Source organism: Sprattus sprattus (assembly GCF_963457725.1).
Source record: "Sprattus sprattus genome assembly, chromosome: 8".
Classification (NCBI taxonomy): domain Eukaryota; kingdom Metazoa; phylum Chordata; class Actinopteri; order Clupeiformes; family Clupeidae; genus Sprattus; species Sprattus sprattus.
The window spans coordinates 15,259,677-15,277,975 of NC_137927.1; the positions used below are offsets into that span (position 1 = coordinate 15,259,677).

The 18,299-nt window shown below is 41.2% G+C and overlaps 1 protein-coding gene across 1 annotated transcript; it reads left to right on the plus strand.

Annotated features, from left to right (window-relative positions):
• Positions 1-6,243: 6,243 nt before the first annotated feature.
• Positions 6,244-12,696, plus strand: hp (haptoglobin; the record flags this gene model as incomplete). Its single annotated transcript, XM_080843507.1, has 5 exons — positions 6,244-6,315; positions 9,118-9,221; positions 9,515-9,600; positions 11,423-11,694; positions 12,136-12,696. The coding sequence occupies 5 exons, from the start codon at positions 6,244-6,246 to the stop codon at positions 12,694-12,696; spliced, it is 1,095 nt and encodes a 364-aa protein (XP_080699633.1).
• Positions 12,697-18,299: the final 5,603 nt, after the last annotated feature.

Here is an 18,299-nt window from a genome sequence, read left to right on the forward strand (position 1 = left end):
GGGAGAATGTTTTGGTCTTGACTGACATCTTTACAAAATACTCTCAAGCATTCCCCACCAAAGACCAAAGAGCCCCCACAGTGGCCAAAGTCTTGGTCCAGCAGTGGTTCCATCGGTTTGGGCCCCCAGGCCGTATCCATTCAGATCAGGGGCGGAACTTTGAAAGCATGCTGATTCAACAACTCTGCCAGATGTATGGTGTACAGAAGAGTAGAACCACACCTTACCACCCACAAGGTAATGGACAGTGTGAACGATTTAACCGTACCTTACATGACCTGTTGCGCACCCTACCGCCAGCTGAGAAACGGCACTGGCCCCGACACTTGCCACAGCTGACCTTTGCCTACAACACCACACCTCACCAGACTACTGGCCACACCCCATACTATCTCATGTTTGGGCACCATCCGAGATTACCAGTGGACTTCCTCCTTGGTGCTGGGGTGGCAGGACAGGACGCGGGCACCATAGAGGACTGGATTCATGAACATCAACAGAGTGTGCGGATCACCCGAGAGCACGTCCGGCAGAGATCAGAGGAGCTGGCACACCGGCGTAACCGAAACCACAATGCCCAGGTGAACGATTCCGGTCTTGAAGAGGGGGGGTTAGTGTACCTACGTAACCATGTGCCTGGTCGGAATAAAATCCAGGATCACTGGAACCCTGCTGTGTTTCAGGTGTGTCGGCGGCCCTCTGGGACTGGAACAGTGTACACTGTGGCCCCTAGAGATGGGGAAGGGCCAACCCGGCAGGTCCACCGGTCCGAGCTGAGGGCTATTCCAGAAGGGTTGCGGTCAGAGGCAGAGGCGGCTGCCCCTTCTACAAACCACACTGGCCGACCTGTTGACTCCCAATTCTGCGATGATGGAAGGCAAGAAGATGTGGTCATTATACAACCAGGCGGGACTCAGGAGGTCCTGGATTTCCCCCAACCCCATGCTTCCGTTGAGGTGGAAACCATGCCTGGAGAAGAGGCTGAAACCCTGCGGCGCTCAGCCAGGTCGACAGCAGGTCAGCACTCCAACCCCTACCGGCTCCCGCAATCCGTTGCCACCAGGAATGAAGAGGGGTCACTTGCAGAGGGCGGAGCCCCGGACCGGGGGGTGTGAATTGCCATCGTCGGGTCGCCGATTCATTTGGAGGGGGTGGATTGTAGCCTGTGCACCAGGTTAAGACTAGGTTCCCCTAGGTTCTCTCTCTGTCTCTCGCTCTCTCCCTTCTGTTCGCTCTCCCCAGTACAAGCACGTCATTAATTGGGGGGTGGAGTGGGCACCTAGTTGGCCACCTACCTGACGGGAGGTAGGCGTATATATTTAGGCACCTGGGGTCCTTACACAGGTCTGTTACTGTTGCTGGCACACGGGTGAGGAAGCTAGGCGTGGGCACGCTCTTGAAGTGCGGAGGTATGTCAAAGCGGCTGCTTTCTTGTTTCTTATTTTCACTGACGGTTAGCATGCTAAGCGATGTTTGTTTTAATAGTGCGTGTGTGACTCAAAGCAGAAGCTGACTGCACCAGGCTGTACCTGGGTTTGAGACCGTTTGCGGTTCAAAGGTACGATAATGACTAATTAAATGTAACTGTTGTAGTACACTGTTTTTTAACTAAAGTATTGTAAACATGTGTATTTATTCTCCACCAGCACCCACTGGGTATTGTGGCTTGTGTGGTGCGTGGTGTATCCGCTACCAGCGATTTGTATTTACAGCCGGAGCGGCAGGTATGTCTGAGTGTTCTTTCTCTTTGTCGGCTTGACGAACGTGCAATGGATACGAGCGCATTGGTGCTATTTCCCCGTTAGCCTGATGGCGGTTTATTGACGTAATGTGTATTTACTCTGTAATGTGTTGTGAGTGAATCATATGGACAATGGAGTGTGACTACCTGTTTTAATTGCCTGTTATTGTTATATTGTGTATTTACCCTGTAATGTGTGGTGAGGCAATCATGGACAAGGGAATGTGACTACCTGTGTTAATTGTCTGTTTATGTTTTCAGACAGTGATCAAACAGCGTTGCTAGGGTTGCTGTTCTCTACATGTGTGTGATTGTTGTGTGGTTTATGTCCTTTGTTATAGTTTTCCTCTAGCCTGTTGATTGTAGCTTGTAGTGTAGTGAGAGTGCATCAATTGCACATCACAGGCTAGAGTGGTTTCTTTATTTTCTTTATTCTTTTGTTTTGTCCACCCCCCTCCCTCTCGGATAGCCAGCCTCAGTGGTGGTGGAGCCAGGGGAACTTATAGGGCCCTATTGAGTAGGCATCTCCCTAGTTCCCCTTTTTGCACTCAAGGAGTAGAATAGACATGTGAAGTTGCGGTGAAGTGAATTCTTTAATCCTCATATCAAGTTTATCAGAGTGATATATATATTTGCAGTGTGTCTTCTGACAGTGAACACGTGTTGTATTGGGACTCTTACCCGTCCATGAGTCTTTTGTTTGCTCCTCTGGCTCCATTGCTGCAGGCTTGGCGACTCCTTTCCCCTTTTATTTCTTTGTTTATGTATTTGATTCTGTTGACCAACCAACCCACTTTGTATTAATAAAAAACTGTATTTTTATACTTTGAAAGAACCTGTGTCTGTACAGCTTATTGATACCGAGTTCCCCTTGCTCAATAACTCAAGGGGTGGCGTAGTCACTGTACCCTAGGGGGCGCTACAGATGTTTTTGTCCAAAGCGTCTTTCAGTATAGTCCAGATATGCTCTTTTATGAGTAGCCTATGTGTGCTGAGCTCCGAGTGTCAAAGCCTAAGCATTAACAAACTATCTGTTGAAATTCTGTTAACTACAGTTTATGTTTAAGGTTAGGTCGAGGGGTTGGATTTGGTTAAGGTGATGTTCAGTGAACAAATAGAAAGACTGAACTTAAATGTTTACAAACCATCTGTAAAGTCTATATAGGTGGGCTATCCAAATAAAGTGTCAGCAAAGTCTCTAACTAATTTTTTTTTCTGAAATCCTATTCTCAAAACTGCCAAGACCAACTTTTACTAAGAAAAAGCAGGAACTCCTAAACTAACAGATTTTATTGTTTTGCGTTGTTGTTTTACAAGCTTCATAAGCTAATTATTCAATCCTCCTCTCGACTAGGCCTACTTCTTACAGTATTTCTCTGTTCCTAAAACACATTTTTACAAAACATGCCTCGGTTTCTCTGAACACTAAACCCAAGTGCCAACTCCCTAAACCAATTCTGCTAAACTTTAAGCACAATTCTCTGCTTTAAACACAGATTTCAATTGTTAACCGCACTTTCTTCAAACCACAACACACAATTCTCTGCTTTAGACACAGTTTTCAATTGTTAACCACATTTTCTTCAAAACACTAAACACCATCCTCTCTACTTTGCATGCTTCATCAATGCCAAAACCTCATTGTGTTCAAACAGAAAACACTGCTAATCAAATGACAAAACTTCCATTTCCAAAGCTGTTGTGCAATTTGAAATCAAAACTTTAGCTCCTAGTTTGGAGAACAATTTATGGCAACATTGAAGTGAGTAGTGATCAGAGGGGCAGAGGAGTGAGAGTAGCACCGATCTCAGTTGCACCGATTCTCCGGACATTCAGAAGAGAGAATGGGTAAGAAACACTACTATGACAGTAAAACACTAGTTTGAATGCCTTACTGTATCAGGAGCATAGTATTCTTGTATTTTACTGTAGAATATTTTACATTGTACTGTATTTGTAAAATTACAGTATACGTAAACAAATACAAAGTGCAACCATTGATGACCAAGACATATTCCTAAACATCAATACAAAGAGCCTAGCCACAGTGGACCATGTTCTAAGGCAGAACATCTTGAGAATGAAGCAGGTGTACAGGGTGCCTTTTGACAGAAACTCTGATAGAGTCAAACAATTACAGTATGATATGACTATGTGCAAGTAAGTCATATACGTTTCCACAACTGATTACGTCCTATCAGCACAGAAACATTACTGTACTGTATTGTAATCCAATCAAATGTTCAAATCAAACTGTATTTTCAGATGTTTCACAACACAACAATTGTCGATATTGTCTTGAGCAAGAACAGGATGCAGTCTAGTTTTTTTTGTCCTTTTATTATTTTACATTTTTCTTTCATTTTTGAGTTAAAACATTATACAGTTACAATATTTTACAGCAGAAGAAAGCGTACAGTAACACTGGAGATGAAAAGGCATAATACTCCTGATAAGGCCTTCATACTAGTGTTTTCCCATTTCATAGTAGTGTTTTCCATTGAGCACATCAGTGTTCAATCAATGCTTAGAATGTCTACTCAAATAATGGTCTGTGTTTGTTGTTTGAAAACAAAATGCCCTTTTGAGGTGACATAATAGTGTTTTGAAACCAAAGTGGCCTTTTGCAAGAGATATAAAGGGTTTCGCATTTTGTGTGAGTGGTTTTGGGATTTGTGTTTAGAGCTAAGAGAAACCGAGGCATGCTTTGAAAAAATGTGTTTTGGGAACAGAGAAATACTGTAGTACTCCCATATTTAGGTGCTACGTTTAGCACTAAGGTGCTCTGTGAATTACGTCAAAAAACTACTTGTAGTCCCAAAGTTAGGACTGACACACCCATCATTTCTAGGAGTTTCTCCAAAGTTCAGGAGCCACTTTTAGCCTTGAGATGCTTTGCGAACACGGGCCTGGATCTGAAAAGATTCATTCTGCTGAATTTGAATAGTTTGCATAATATCAGTCTGGAATGGTTTTTCATTGTGTTTCAATAAAACATCTACTGTTGCCACAGATGGATTTTCCGTAGATTTCTATTGTATGGTTTATTCCGTGTTGTCATTGGAAAGGGGTCAAAAGAACAGTTGCCTCCATTTTGCCATCATTGTTAGACCTAAAATTATCACATCAGAAAAACTGGACACTGACTGAATAATAAAAAGAAAAATGTAACACCAAGGTTGTGTCATATGCTACATCATGGATTGGCACCATTTCACGGAACTCAGCAGTGGTGGTTGGATTGGGAGTTTGCCTAAACTAGCTATGGATTAAGTCTCGGAGGAAAACACGCATGGACAGATTTGTTTACTTTCACCTCCACTACTAGTGGCTTCAATGATTCAATGTTTGATCTGTGACAAGATATTGGCAAACAACAAAAAATGTCATACTGAAGGACGTTTCCAGAACAAGCACTCTGCATTTCCTGTAAAGTATCCGGCTGGGGATGAAAGAAAGAGAGCGGTTTCAGAACTGCTGTGGAAAGCAAAACAGAGCAACGGTAGTTTTAAGAAATGGTTCAAATATTTTTGTGGCTCCAGACAGATTTTATTTTTAGATACCTTTAGATAGCAAAGGTTGCCGACCCCTGAAATAGCCACCTTGTTAAAAAATATTCCCGATCCAGTAGAGATGGAAGAGCAAGGTATACATAGAGCAGCAGGCAATACATCCTTTCGTTACTAATCTCATTAGGAATATTCACCATTGTGTTTGTTTGTGTGTGTGTGTGTGTGTGTGTGTGTGTGTGTGTGTGTGTGTGTGTGTGTGTTTGTGTGTGTGTGTGTTTGTGTGTGTGTGTGTGTGTGTGTGTGTGTGTGTGTGTGTGTGTGTGTGTGTGTGTGTGTGTGTGTGTGTGTGTGTGTGTGTGTGTGAAAGAGAGCAACAGAGAGCAGGACATGTCATTCCAGCCTGCAGCCATTTGACCTAACAGACATCAGGCCTGAGGGACATGAAGTGTGTGTGTGTAAGAGAGTGAGACACAGACCGGCGATGACGTTCTCGCCCAGGTCTTACGTAATGTGCCGCCGGACAGCTGGGAGGCACCGGCAGCATTGTTCTGTCCTGTCCTGGGCTCCCTTCACCAGATGCCATCCGCCCCCCGCACTCATCCCTATGAATGATCTCATCTGAGACACAGACAGCCACTGGGCCCAGCCCTGACTAACTTTCTGAGCGTGCCTGAACACTTTTCATTCACGGATGTTTATGCATTTCCTTAATGCATCCACTGATAAACAATGATTCACCAGTGCCAAGGCCACTCAGGTTTTCTGCAACCTTCTCTTGTTAGGTTGAAAGAAGTGTGGATGTGTTAAGTGTTGCAACAGTACATATTATTATCTTTTACCTGTGCATAAAGGAAGACCACATTTGGCATTTTATTTAAAAAGTAATACAACTCCTACTGTGTAGAATACAGATTTAAACATACCGTACATTGCCCGCATCATGTTGATCTCGTCATTTGCTCTGCTTTCACCCATTGTTATGTAAGCACAATGTTAACCACACTCTTGTGCTACACTCTGCTCAGTGAGATTGTCCAGGGCCAAGCTAAAGCCACAACACAGGTACTGAAGGTGGTGGGGGACAGCTTAGCAACTGTGTTTATCTGATTAGACCCACAGTTCCACTTGCACAAGGTTAGTGGAGGATTTTCAGTGGGCTTGTATGCCCTATATTGGCTGATGAAAAAATATCACCTACCAATAGATTAACCTTCAGGTTGAGATGTGTAGCAGTAATGTGTAAATAGAGCCACAACATTGTATAATGCATGCTGAAGATGAATCAGAATTATATATAGTGTCAGAGAATGGCCATGACTTGATTATGTTTTGAGGCGGGCATAAAGCTTGTTATGTCACAAGAGAGTAATCAATACAACACATAAAGACATGAAATGTGCCCCTCTGTGAATTATTTAGGTTTGCTGTAGGTTTTGTAGGTAATTTAGTCCTACCTAGTCCTTATTTACAAATATGGGATGTATCTCTGCCCAGGGCAACGATGGCCACCAGGTAACTTGCAAAACTCTGTAATGAGAAAAAGCCACACATTTAAGTATTTCGTGTGGGCTTTAGCACACCCACCTCAGGGTCAAGGGGGGTTTGAATCCTGTATGGCCAAGCAGTTTCTTCAGACAAGTCATGTCACCTATTTATTTACATTTACATTACTACAGACAAGTCACCTTTTTATTTATTTAACACACAAAAGTCGTGCTCATTTGTGTTAATTCTGTACGGAGAGATACACAGGATGTGAGCAGAAATGGAGCTCCAGCGCCTAACATACTTTTGACAAGTTTTTACTGTTCAGTCGAAATCATTCCCCTTTATGTGCACAAACACTTCAACCCACACAGAACAGACATGCAGTACTTTAGAGCAGGCAGAAACTGTATTACTAAGAGAAACGGGGGTCTTGAGCACAGCACTCTTCTCTGTGATGCATAAGTGTTACAACTTAAGTGAGTGTGCCAGTCATAGACATGGCCCTTGACTTGAAAGAAGGACCGGACTGGATCTTGTACGTCAACAAGAAAAAAACACTGAAGGTTGTGGTAAAAGGGGGAAACATTTTTTTCAGGAACAAACATACTATTCAATTCAAAAACTGAATCAATTTCACCGGATTTTCTTTTGCAGCCCCTTTTGGTGCTGGAAAACGTCAATGACAGTCATACCCAGCACAGTACTGCTGGCTTCAATGTTGGATGTCCTTAACCACTCTAAATCTGGTTCAGTTTGTTTATGTGTTATACCATTTGCCAAACTCAGTCGAATTACACCATCCTCGATAAAAAAACATAAAAAAATAAACATCTCTCTATCTAGCAGTGGTCAAATCAAATCTCAGAATGCATTCTCACTGTTGAGACAGACATTGTTTTCAACGTTATATTCAGTAAGATTTTAATACCGCAGTTGTACTGCTCTGTTCATCACTTGATACTCAGATTAGTTCATTCTTGAGCCAAACCACATTTTAAGCTAATACGGGAACAGTAAACAAAGTCAAACAGGAATTCAGGACACTTTGTGCCAACTTAGTGGTGTTGCTCAAGCTTGGGATTTTTCTTCTGTTGTTTATTCAAAACTGTCAGATCTGACCTTTTCAACTTCTGGCTTTTTCTATGTACCGAAATGTGTCATCAATTAAAATCCTGATTTGATGGAGACTTTGTATGATAGCCAGTTCCACAGATCCTACCTTTGACCTCTGTTCTCTCCATATTTGTTTTGGCAGTGCACTTTTGAAATCTACTGTTGCTAAACAGCCCCATGTCATATCTGGTACAAACGACCATGGAAGACACTACCTTTTCCGAACAACTAAAGCTCACTGGATGATTGTCGCCTTGTGTGCATTTACATTTAGTCATTGAGCAGACACTTTTGTCCAAAGCGACGTACAAGGGAGAGAACAGTCAAGCTACGTGCAAAAATACTATTTTATATAAGGAATAGAAAAAAAGTGCAGGAATGTAACTGCTGTAAGTGTATTTTAAGTACAAGTAGAAGAGCAAGTTAGGAAGTAAGGTGCTCTCTGAAGAGTTGGGTCTTTAAGAGTTTCTTAAAGGTAGAGAGGGACGCTCCTGCTCTGGTAGTGCTTGGCAGCTCATTCCACCAACGTGGAACTACGAATGAGAAAAGTCTGGATTGCCGTACTTTCACAGACGGCAGTGCTTAACAACGCTCATTAGACAAGCGCAGCATCCTGGGGGTAACATTTGCCCTTACAAGAGCTTTTAAGTAGGTGGGAGCAGAACCAGCAATGCCCAGTATTGGCTGATGAAAAAATATCAATCACCAAAAGATTAACCTTTAGGTTGAGATGTGTAGCAGTGAAGTGCAAATAGAGCCGCAACATTGTATACTGCTGCATGCTGTGGATGACTCAGAATTATATATAGTTTCAGAGAATGGCCTAGACTTGATTATGTTTTGGTTGGGCATAAAGCTTGTTATGTCACAAAAGAGTAATCAATATAACACATAAAAACATGAAATGTGCCCCTCTGTGAAGACGCTGTGACTCCCAAAAGAATGATTTCTTGCCTAAACCCGAGACCTGTATCGATATGTCATGCCACCATCTTTATTGACAAGGGCATGTCTGCACAGCTGTCCAGACACATAAATGTTCGCTCCTACCAGTGCTTTCCATTTTCATTTCAAATTTCCATGGGCTATCACGTTAGCTCCTGGAGGCTGTAGGTTGTTGTAGGTAATCACTCTAAATGAGGGTTGGTTTATGTGTTGTACCATTTTGGCCAGTTTTAGTGTAGAGACACCATCCGTGGCTGTGGGGATGCAGCTCTGTCGGTTCCTCCCTCTCCTCTCTGACACCTCTCTCCCTTCTGGCAGGCACTGAGTGGAGCGGTTCCAGAACTGTCCTTGGCACAGACGTGCAGACTTTCCCGGATGACAACAGTCAGGGAGATCCTCCCAAAAGAGTCAACAGTCAATCAGTATAAAATGAAACATGCTGCACACACTGACAATAATCCCACTGAGGGAGAAGCACTGAAGACACTCTACCCTCTGTAAAACTGCCATCATGATTTGGTATGTATATGTAGTCTATCCTTTTCTTTTAGCAAAATCATCCGTCCGTAACTGGTTAATGTTCTTTGGAAAGATCTTTTTAATGAATGCTCAAACAGTTCTCTTGCTAATTCCAAGCAGCTGTGCAGTGTTTATAGTTGCTCCATTTGTGTGTGGGAAGCCCTTTCTGATTTCTGTATCCCTGCTTGTCCTGCAGTCTCTCTGTTGGAGCTCTCCTGGCTTTAGTGGCCTGTCTGCCATATCAAGTCACCACAGCAACGGTGGTGAAAGACCTCGTCTCAGGTAGGCAACATTTTTGCGTCCCGGACAATTTTGGTCGGCACAGTAGAGGTTCCTTTGTCAGTTAACAGATAAGGAAATAGAAAGCAACAGCTGCCAAACATGGATGAACATTTTTAACATTGCTTCACATTTGAACATTTTTATTACTTGGTGCTTTATTATTATTGCTATCACTATTATGTAACACCCTTTCTGCAATCGTTTCTGTGCCTCTATCAAACTTGTATGAGCTGGAGCTAATGTTAATTTCATCATGTTTGGTTTGTAGTCAAAGCCAGTCATCTTTTTTAAACTGATTTATTGGGTTTGCAGAAGGGGTGGAGAAAGTGATTAAAAGCAGAAAGGAAAGTCTTCAATGTCAGCCACTACACTACTGTCTGCTGATCCTCAAGGGAGAATTGTTATCAACCATGTGCTCTGATGATGATACAACAGACTTATCGGACAGTATCTTGTGTAGGCCGTCACTTTTTTTTTTCAACAAAATATAAGGGACCTTCAAGACCTTTAAGATCCTCATTCAGGAACCAAAACATCAAATCTGCTCCCCTGATAACCATTATATAAAAAACTATGAGTAGTGGTATAATTTGCTCTACGCTGTGTACATTTATATATTCGTATCTAGTATCATTCTTGGTTCTACCGAATGGAATTTGTGAAATTCTGCTTGAGTGTTTTCTAGTTATTCAATTCAATTCAATTCAATTCAATTCAATTCAATTCAATTCAATTCAATTCAATTCAATTCAATTCAATTCAATTCAATTCAATTCAATTCAATTCAATTCAATTCAATTCAATTCAATTTATTTGTATAGCGCCATAACAATACAATTGCCTCTAGGCGCTTAACAGAGCCCAGAGCCTAAACCCCCTTAGTGCATGCACAATGGCAACAGGGGCAAGGAAAAACTCCCTGTTAGGCAGGAAGAAACCTTAGGCAGAACCACGGCACATAAGGGGGGACCCATCTGCTTGAGGTCGGCCGGGTGGAGACAGAAAGGTGGGAAGGGGGAGGGTTGTGTGGCAGAAGGGGAAAGGAAGCAACAGGGGTTATACACAGCCAACATTTGGTCGCTGGACATAGTAAGTATACAGACATCCGGTGGTAAACACATGATACAGGCAAGACCAGATTACTGTACCAATAGGGTTACTGTTACAGGGGTAAGGGATGTAGGGACAGAGAAACATTTCAGTGGTGGCAATAATGTATATTATATATAAAGCATAGGGTATTGGGTAGACTAGGTGTACGGCAATGCATTGGCGGGTGGGTGCGATTGGCCGAGGGTTTCTCCAGGTAGACCAGGTGGAGAGACTACAGCAGCGTCCCATAGCGGAGATAGTCCTGATTAGTAGGGAGAGAAAAGGGAAGAAAAGGAAGAAAGTGAGTGGGTAGAGTTCAGCTGTCCATGTGCGTAGATGCGGAGTGGTGGGGGTGAGGAGCAATAGTTCCATTTCCATCAGCGATTGGAACATGCTATAAGGGAGAGAGAACATTTATGTTAGTAGACATCAATTTCAGAAACAGATAGGGAGATACATTTGGGTAGTAGATTTAACAGTAGGCAATACGGCTATTTTATCAGTGTTATTATAGGCATAAGCAATATGGTATGGAAGGAGAGAGAGAGAAAGAGAAAGGGAGAAGATATGTTTAGTAATACTGGCATTTGTTATTTAGTTTGGTAGTTATCCTTTCAGGTAGTGTGAAATAAAAGACATTTAATTAGACGGAATTAGACGGTATAACGTATATCATAGTATGATGGTACTAAGCTTAATTTACATTATCTATATTATTCTTTCTCAACAGGTCATGAACGGCCAAAGAGAATGGTTGGGGGCCTTTTGGCCACCAACATCCCCTGGCAAGTGATGGTCTACCTGGGCGAAGGAGTGTTTGATGGCGGCTTTGCTGGAGGTGCTCTGATCTCAGACCGCTGGGTGCTAACTGCCGGACGGAACCTCTTCATCAGAAGGGCTCGTGCAGACACTCAAGGAAAAGAGCCTCTCATTCCCAAAATCTTTGTGGGTGTCTCTCGCTGGTCTAGTGCTGATTCCTCCAAAGAGGTGGCTGTTGAGAAGGTGAGACACGAGTCCTTCTGGAACTCAGTAAACATTTGTTTGTCCTGTGGACATTCTGCTGCAAGGACCCTTAGACATACTGTGAAGAATTTTGTTTTTCATCCTGGAGTCAGCAGAATGTAAAAATAGACATTTGCTCTAGCTGATGAAACAGAAACCAGCTGGAAGTAGCAGACATGAATTTGAGAGTATGGACAGAATTTATTGAAATAGATTATAACATACCATTGTGGGAATGGAAATAACATGGTTTGCTTGTTTTCTCCAAGCCACGTTGTACATTTTTCATGTGACCTGTAAATCATGCTGAATTTACCAAGGATCTGACTTGCCTTGACAAGTGTATACTGTATATACTTGTATATGTTGACTAATACAGAAGTGACATTTCAAGAAGCTTTGACAACAAAAACACAATGTTTATATTCTTCTCTCCCACAGGTATTCTTACACCCAGCCTTTCAGAACACGTCGGACTGGGACAACGACCTGGCCTTGATCCAGCTGAAAGAGCCTGTCACATTTAGTGAGGCAGTGATGCCTATCCCTCTCCCTGAGCATGGGGATGACCTGGAGGAGAGGCCAGGCACCCAGGGCATCATCGCTGGCTGGGGCTGGGGAAGGGACTTCGTCCAGTCCAAAGTCCTCAAGTTCCTCAAGCTGCCCGTGGTCTCTAGACAGCAATGCCGGACCAATTATCAGGTGTTGACCCACAAGCCCTCGGTGGACAACAACATGTTCTGCACAGGCCCGGGTGATTATGAGACCAACGTATGCTTCTGGGATGCAGGCGGTGCCCTGGCTTTCCTACACCCAGAAGACAACAGGGTTTATGCAGCTGGGATCCTATCTTTCGACAAGAGCTGCGCTGTGGAGAAGTATGCTGTTTACACCAAGATATCCCCGTATCTGCCGTGGATCCATGCTGTCATGAGGGGTGATCAGGATTACTCCTCTCAGCGCTCCTCTCTCATGGATGACATGTTTTCCCGGAAGTTTTAGTCTGTGTGTATTTTTGTATATTATCAGTGTTTTCTATGCATCTTTGGAACTTTATAATTCCTCTGGATTTGTGGTCTTTTCTTTTTACTTGCTTTATGCAGAAAAATTATTGAGGATTACTTGGGCATGAATGATAATTCACTGCGAGATTTTGTGAAATTTTAAACAATGGCACAGCCATGGATGTTATGAGTTGTTATTGCACAAATTAATTGAAGATAGACAGTTACAACACCTTGGCTCTGATTGAGTAAAAGTTTCCTTGTGCAAAAATAATTGTGTACTCAACATCACTCTACAAAAAAATTCCCAGATGATTTTCAGGATCTAATTAGGACAGTATCATTTATTTCTGAAAAATAGCTGAGACACCCAATGACTCTGTCATTGAAACAGCTTCGACATTTTGTGTTGCTTATATCAAATTGTCAACCCCAAGCCTTCAATAAACAAGGGCCTGAAAGTTTGCGGAAATTGTATCTTCTCATTATTACTGATACCATTATGTCACAATACCCTACAGAGGTTTAGTTGTGTCATGACATTTTGATACCATATTTCCTGACTATTAACAGTGCTGTATATAAACGGTATCATAGTATTTTTCGCGCAGGCGAATTGTACCAATTCCCAGCTATGGCCTTACCTGGTCAGTCAGAGAAACAGACCCAGCTTTTTCGGAAATTCACGAAGTACTTTGAAACGGTCACCGTTGGCATTGTATCAGGTGGCATGGGATGTTGCTCGAGCTAAAAAGTCATATAGTGAGGGACAGTTTGTGAAGTCTTGTGTACTGATGTAGTTGCAGACAGATAGTAATAACGTCTAGTAAACAGACTTGGAGTCACTGTCAGACCCAAGCTGGTGAAAGCTGCCATAGTAATCAGCTGCTGAATACCACAGGAAGGTAAAATAGTAAAAGAAACAAACTGGTAAATCTCGAGTTAATTATAGATATAAATCGTGGCTCTCTTGTATCATGACGGTTCATTCATCCTGTGGGTATGCTACCCTACTCAGTAGCTTCGCCAGCTATAACTACCTAGTGAACTGTAGCCTACAACGTTAACCTACTCACTTGAGCTGCAAATCCCTACCATGCTACAGTTTAATTAGCACCTATCTCAGCAGTCTTCAATGTTTATTTTTGTGCCATATTTTAAATCTAAATGTGGTAATTTCTCTTCGTAAAACCCACTGGAGGACACTATTTACAGTATTTCTCTGTTCCTAAAACACATTTTTTCAAAACATGCCTCGGTTTCTCTGAACACTAAACCCAAGTGCCAACTCCCTAAACCAATTCTGCTAAACTTTAAGCACAATTCTCTGCTTTAAACACAGATTTCAATTGTTAACCGCACTTTCTTCAAACCACAACACACAATTCTCTGCTTTAGACACAGTTTTCAATTGTAACCACATTTTCTTCAAAACACTAAACACCATCCTCTCTACTTTGCATGCTTCATCAATGCCAAAACCTCATTGTGTTCAAACAGAAAACACTGCTAATCAAATGACAAAACTTCCATTTCCAAAGCTGTTGTGCAATTTGAAATCAAAACTTTAGATCCTAGTTTGGAGAACAATTTATGGCAACATTGAAGTGAGTGGTGATCAGAGGGGCAGAGGAGTGAGAGTAAGAGGAGGAGGAGGAGGAAAATGATGAAGAGGAAGAGCAAGACGGAGAGCCATTACTGTATCTCTGATGAGATTCAGGCCAATGTGTTCAACCATGTGGTCAACATGGGTTTGACCATGCAGGAGGCTGGCAAGGCTGGCCAGAGGGTTCAACCAAACATAAGCCGCTTCTCAGTTGCACCGATTCTCCGGACATTCAGAAGAGAGAATGGGTAAGAAACACTACTATGACAGTAAAACACTAGTTTGAATGCCTTACTGAATCAGGAGCATAGTATTCTTGTATTTTACTGTAGAATATTTTACATTGTACTGTATTTGTAAAATGACAGTATACGTAAACAAATACAAAGTGCAACCATTGATGACCAAGACATATTCCTAAACATCAATACAAAGAGCCTAGCCACTGTGGACCATGTTCTAAGGCAGAACATCTCGAGAATGAAGAAGGTGTACAGGGTGCCTTTTGACAGAAACTCTGATAGAGTCAAACAATTACAGTATGATATGACTATGTGCAAGTAAGTCATATACGTTTCCACAACTGATTACGTCCTATCAGCACAGAAACATTACTGTACTGTATTGTTATCCAATCAAATGTTCAAATCAAACTGTATTTTCAGATGTTTCACAACACAACAATTGTCGATATTGTCTTGAGCAAGAACAGGATGCAGTCTAGTTTTTTTGTCCTTTTATTATTTTACATTTTTCTTTCATTTTTGAGTTAAAACATTATACAGTTACAATATTTTACAGCAGAAGAAAGCGTACAGTAACACTGGAGATGAAAAGGCATAATACTCCTGATAAGGCCTTCATACTAGTGTTTTCCCATTTCATAGTAGTGTTTTCCATTGAGCACATCAGTGTTCAATCAATGCTTAGAATGTCTACTCAAATAATGGTTTGTGTTTGTTGTTTGAAAACAAAATGCCCTTTTGAGGTGATATAATAGTGTTTTGAAACCAAAGTGTCATTTTGCAAGTGATATAAAGGGTTTTGCATTTTGTGTGAGTGGTTTTGGGATTTGTGTTTAGAGCTAAGAGAAACCGAGGCATGCTTTGAAAAAATGTGTTTTAGGAACAGAGAAATACTGTAAAAGGTTATTTTCGAAAAATGTGTATGGGGGAGCATGCCCCCAGACCCCTCTAGTTTTGCTGGGTCACAGGAAAAACTAGAAAATGCATTTCCTGAAGGAAATACCAGTGCATGAAATGCAAAAGTTAAGAAAGGAAGAAGAAAAGAAAGAAGAGTGAAAGAAGGAAAGAAGAAAGGAAATAAGAGTGAAAGACGGAAAGAAGAGTGGAAGATGGAAAGAAGAGTTTCATGCACTGTAATTATAGGTTTTATGTAGGGGCTTATCCCTCCCAAAAGTGGGAGCCTAGATTCTTGTGGCTCTTTGAAATGGTGTTGGGTTTTGTTGTGGCTCTTTGAACTAGACTGTTTAGCCACCCCTGCACTATATCAACGCGATTGAGTTTAAATTTGCAATGTTCATGTACATTTAGTCATTTAGCTATCCAAAGCGACAAGGGAGAGAACAGTCAAGCTACGAGCATTTTGTAACAACTAGAAAATGCATTTCCTGAAGGAAATACCAGTGCATGAAATGCAAAGGTTAAGAAAGGAAGAAGAAAAGAAAGAAGAGTGAAAGAAGGAAAGAAGAAAGGAAAGAAGAGTGGAAGAAGGAAAGACAAAAGGAAAGAAGAGTGAAGAAAGGAGAGAAGAGTGGAAGAAGGAAAGAAGAGAGGAAAGAAGAGTGAAAGAAGGAAAGAAGAAAAGAAAGAAGAGTGAAGAAAGGAAAGAAGAGTGGAAGAAGGAAAGAAGAAAAGAAAGAAGAGTGAAATAATGAAAGAAGAAAGGAAAGAAGAGTGAAGGAAGGAAAGAAGAGTGTAAGAAGGAAATAAGAAAAGAAAGAAGAGTGAAAGAAGGAAAGAATAAAGGAAAGAAGAGTGTAAGAAGGAAAGAAGAGTGAAGAAAGGAAAGAAAAGTGGAAGAAGGAAAGAAGAGTGGATGAAGGAAAAAAAGAAAGGCAAGAAGAGTGGAAGAAGGAAAGAAAAATGGAAGAAGAAAATAAGAAAGGAAAGAAGAGTGGAAGAAGGAAAGAAGAGTGAACAAGAGTGGCTCTGGATGAAGAGATAAAGAGAGAGTGAAAATATTGAAAAAAGGAGATAAAAATGGAGTGAAGAAGAGAGATTGAGTGTGAGAGAAAGTTGACTGAGAGAGAAAGATGGAGAGATGGAGAGAAACAAAAATAGAGAATGGATGGTGTCTTAATGTTCCTAGTTACAGTTAAATTGAGAGGGACAGAGAGAGAAGAGGTTCCTTTGATTTGGCACAGGTGTCAGTAAAGCACAGGTGCAAGCCAGTTTAAAGACCCTATTATGATGTCATAATGGCCCAATGTAAGTCAATGGGAGAAATTTATATTTGTTTTTCTTTAATATCTTAAAAAGTATAAAGTTTAGAAAAGTGAAAAATACATAGCATAAGTGTCGTTTACAAGACCTACGCGACAAAGTTTGAATGAAGTTTCTACGTTAAGCGGTTCGGGCTGAATTAATCGCAGAAAAAGGTAACAAGAATAAGAAGAAGAAGAAGAAGAAGAAGCCTAGGAATAACAATACAGGGCATTTCATGCACTGTAATAAATACTACTTTACATAAGAAATAGAAAAACGAGGTAGAAAATAAAAAAAGAAGTGCAGGAATGCAACTGCTGTAAGTGCAAGTAAAGCACTAGTCGAAGTGCTAGTTAGGAAGGGAGGTGCTCTCTGAAGAGCTGGGTCTTCAAAAGCTTCTTAAAGGTAGAGAGGGACGCGCCTGCTCTGGTAGTGCTAGCTAGGCAGTTCGTTCCACCAACGTGGATCTACAAATCGGAATAGTGTGGATAAGCATCCTGGTGTAGTCTTTTTTTATTACAGTGCATGAAATGCCCTGTATTGTTATTCCTAGGCTTCTTCTTCTTCTTCTTCCTCTTCTTCTTCTTCTTCTTCTTCTTCTTGTTACCTTTTTCTGCGATTAATTCAGCCCGAACCGCTTACAGTATTTCTCTGTTCCTAAAACACATTTTTTCAAAGCATGCCTCGGTTTCTCTTAGCTCTAAACACAAATCCCAAAACCACTCACACAAAATGCAAAACCCTTTATATCTCTTGCAAAATGACACTTTGGTTTCAAAACACTATTATATCACCTCAAAAGGGCATTTTGTTTTCAAACAACAAACACAGACCATTATTTGAGTAGACATTCTAAGCATTGATTGAACACTGATGTGCTCAATGGAAAACACTACTATGAAATGGGAAAACACTAGTATGAAGGCCTTATCAGGAGTATTATGCCTTTTCATCTCCAGTGTTACTGTACACTTTCTCCTGTTGTAAAATATTGTAACTGTATAATGTTTTAACTCAAAAATGAAAGAAAAATGTAAAATAATAAAAGGCCAAAAAAACTAGACTGCATCCTGTTCTTGCTCAAGACAATATCGACAATTGTTGTGTTGTGAAACATCTGAAAATACAGTTTGATTTGAACATTTGATTGGATTACAATACAGTACAGTAATGTTTCTGTGCTGATAGGACGTAATCAGTTGTGGAAACGTATATGACTTACTTGCACATAGTCATATCATACTGTAATTGTTTGACTCTATCAGAGTTTCTGTCAAAAGGCACCCTGTACACCTGCTTCATTCTCGAGATGTTCTGCCTTAGAACATGGTCCACTGTGGCTAGGCTCTTTGTATTGATGTTTAGGAATATGTCTTGGTCATCAATGGTTGCACTTTGTATTTGTTTACGTATACTGTAATTTTACAAATACAGTACAATGTAAAATATTCTACAGTAAAATACAAGAATACTATGCTCCTGATACAGTAAGGCATTCAAACTAGTGTTTTACTGTCATAGTAGTGTTTCTTACCCATTCTCTCTTCT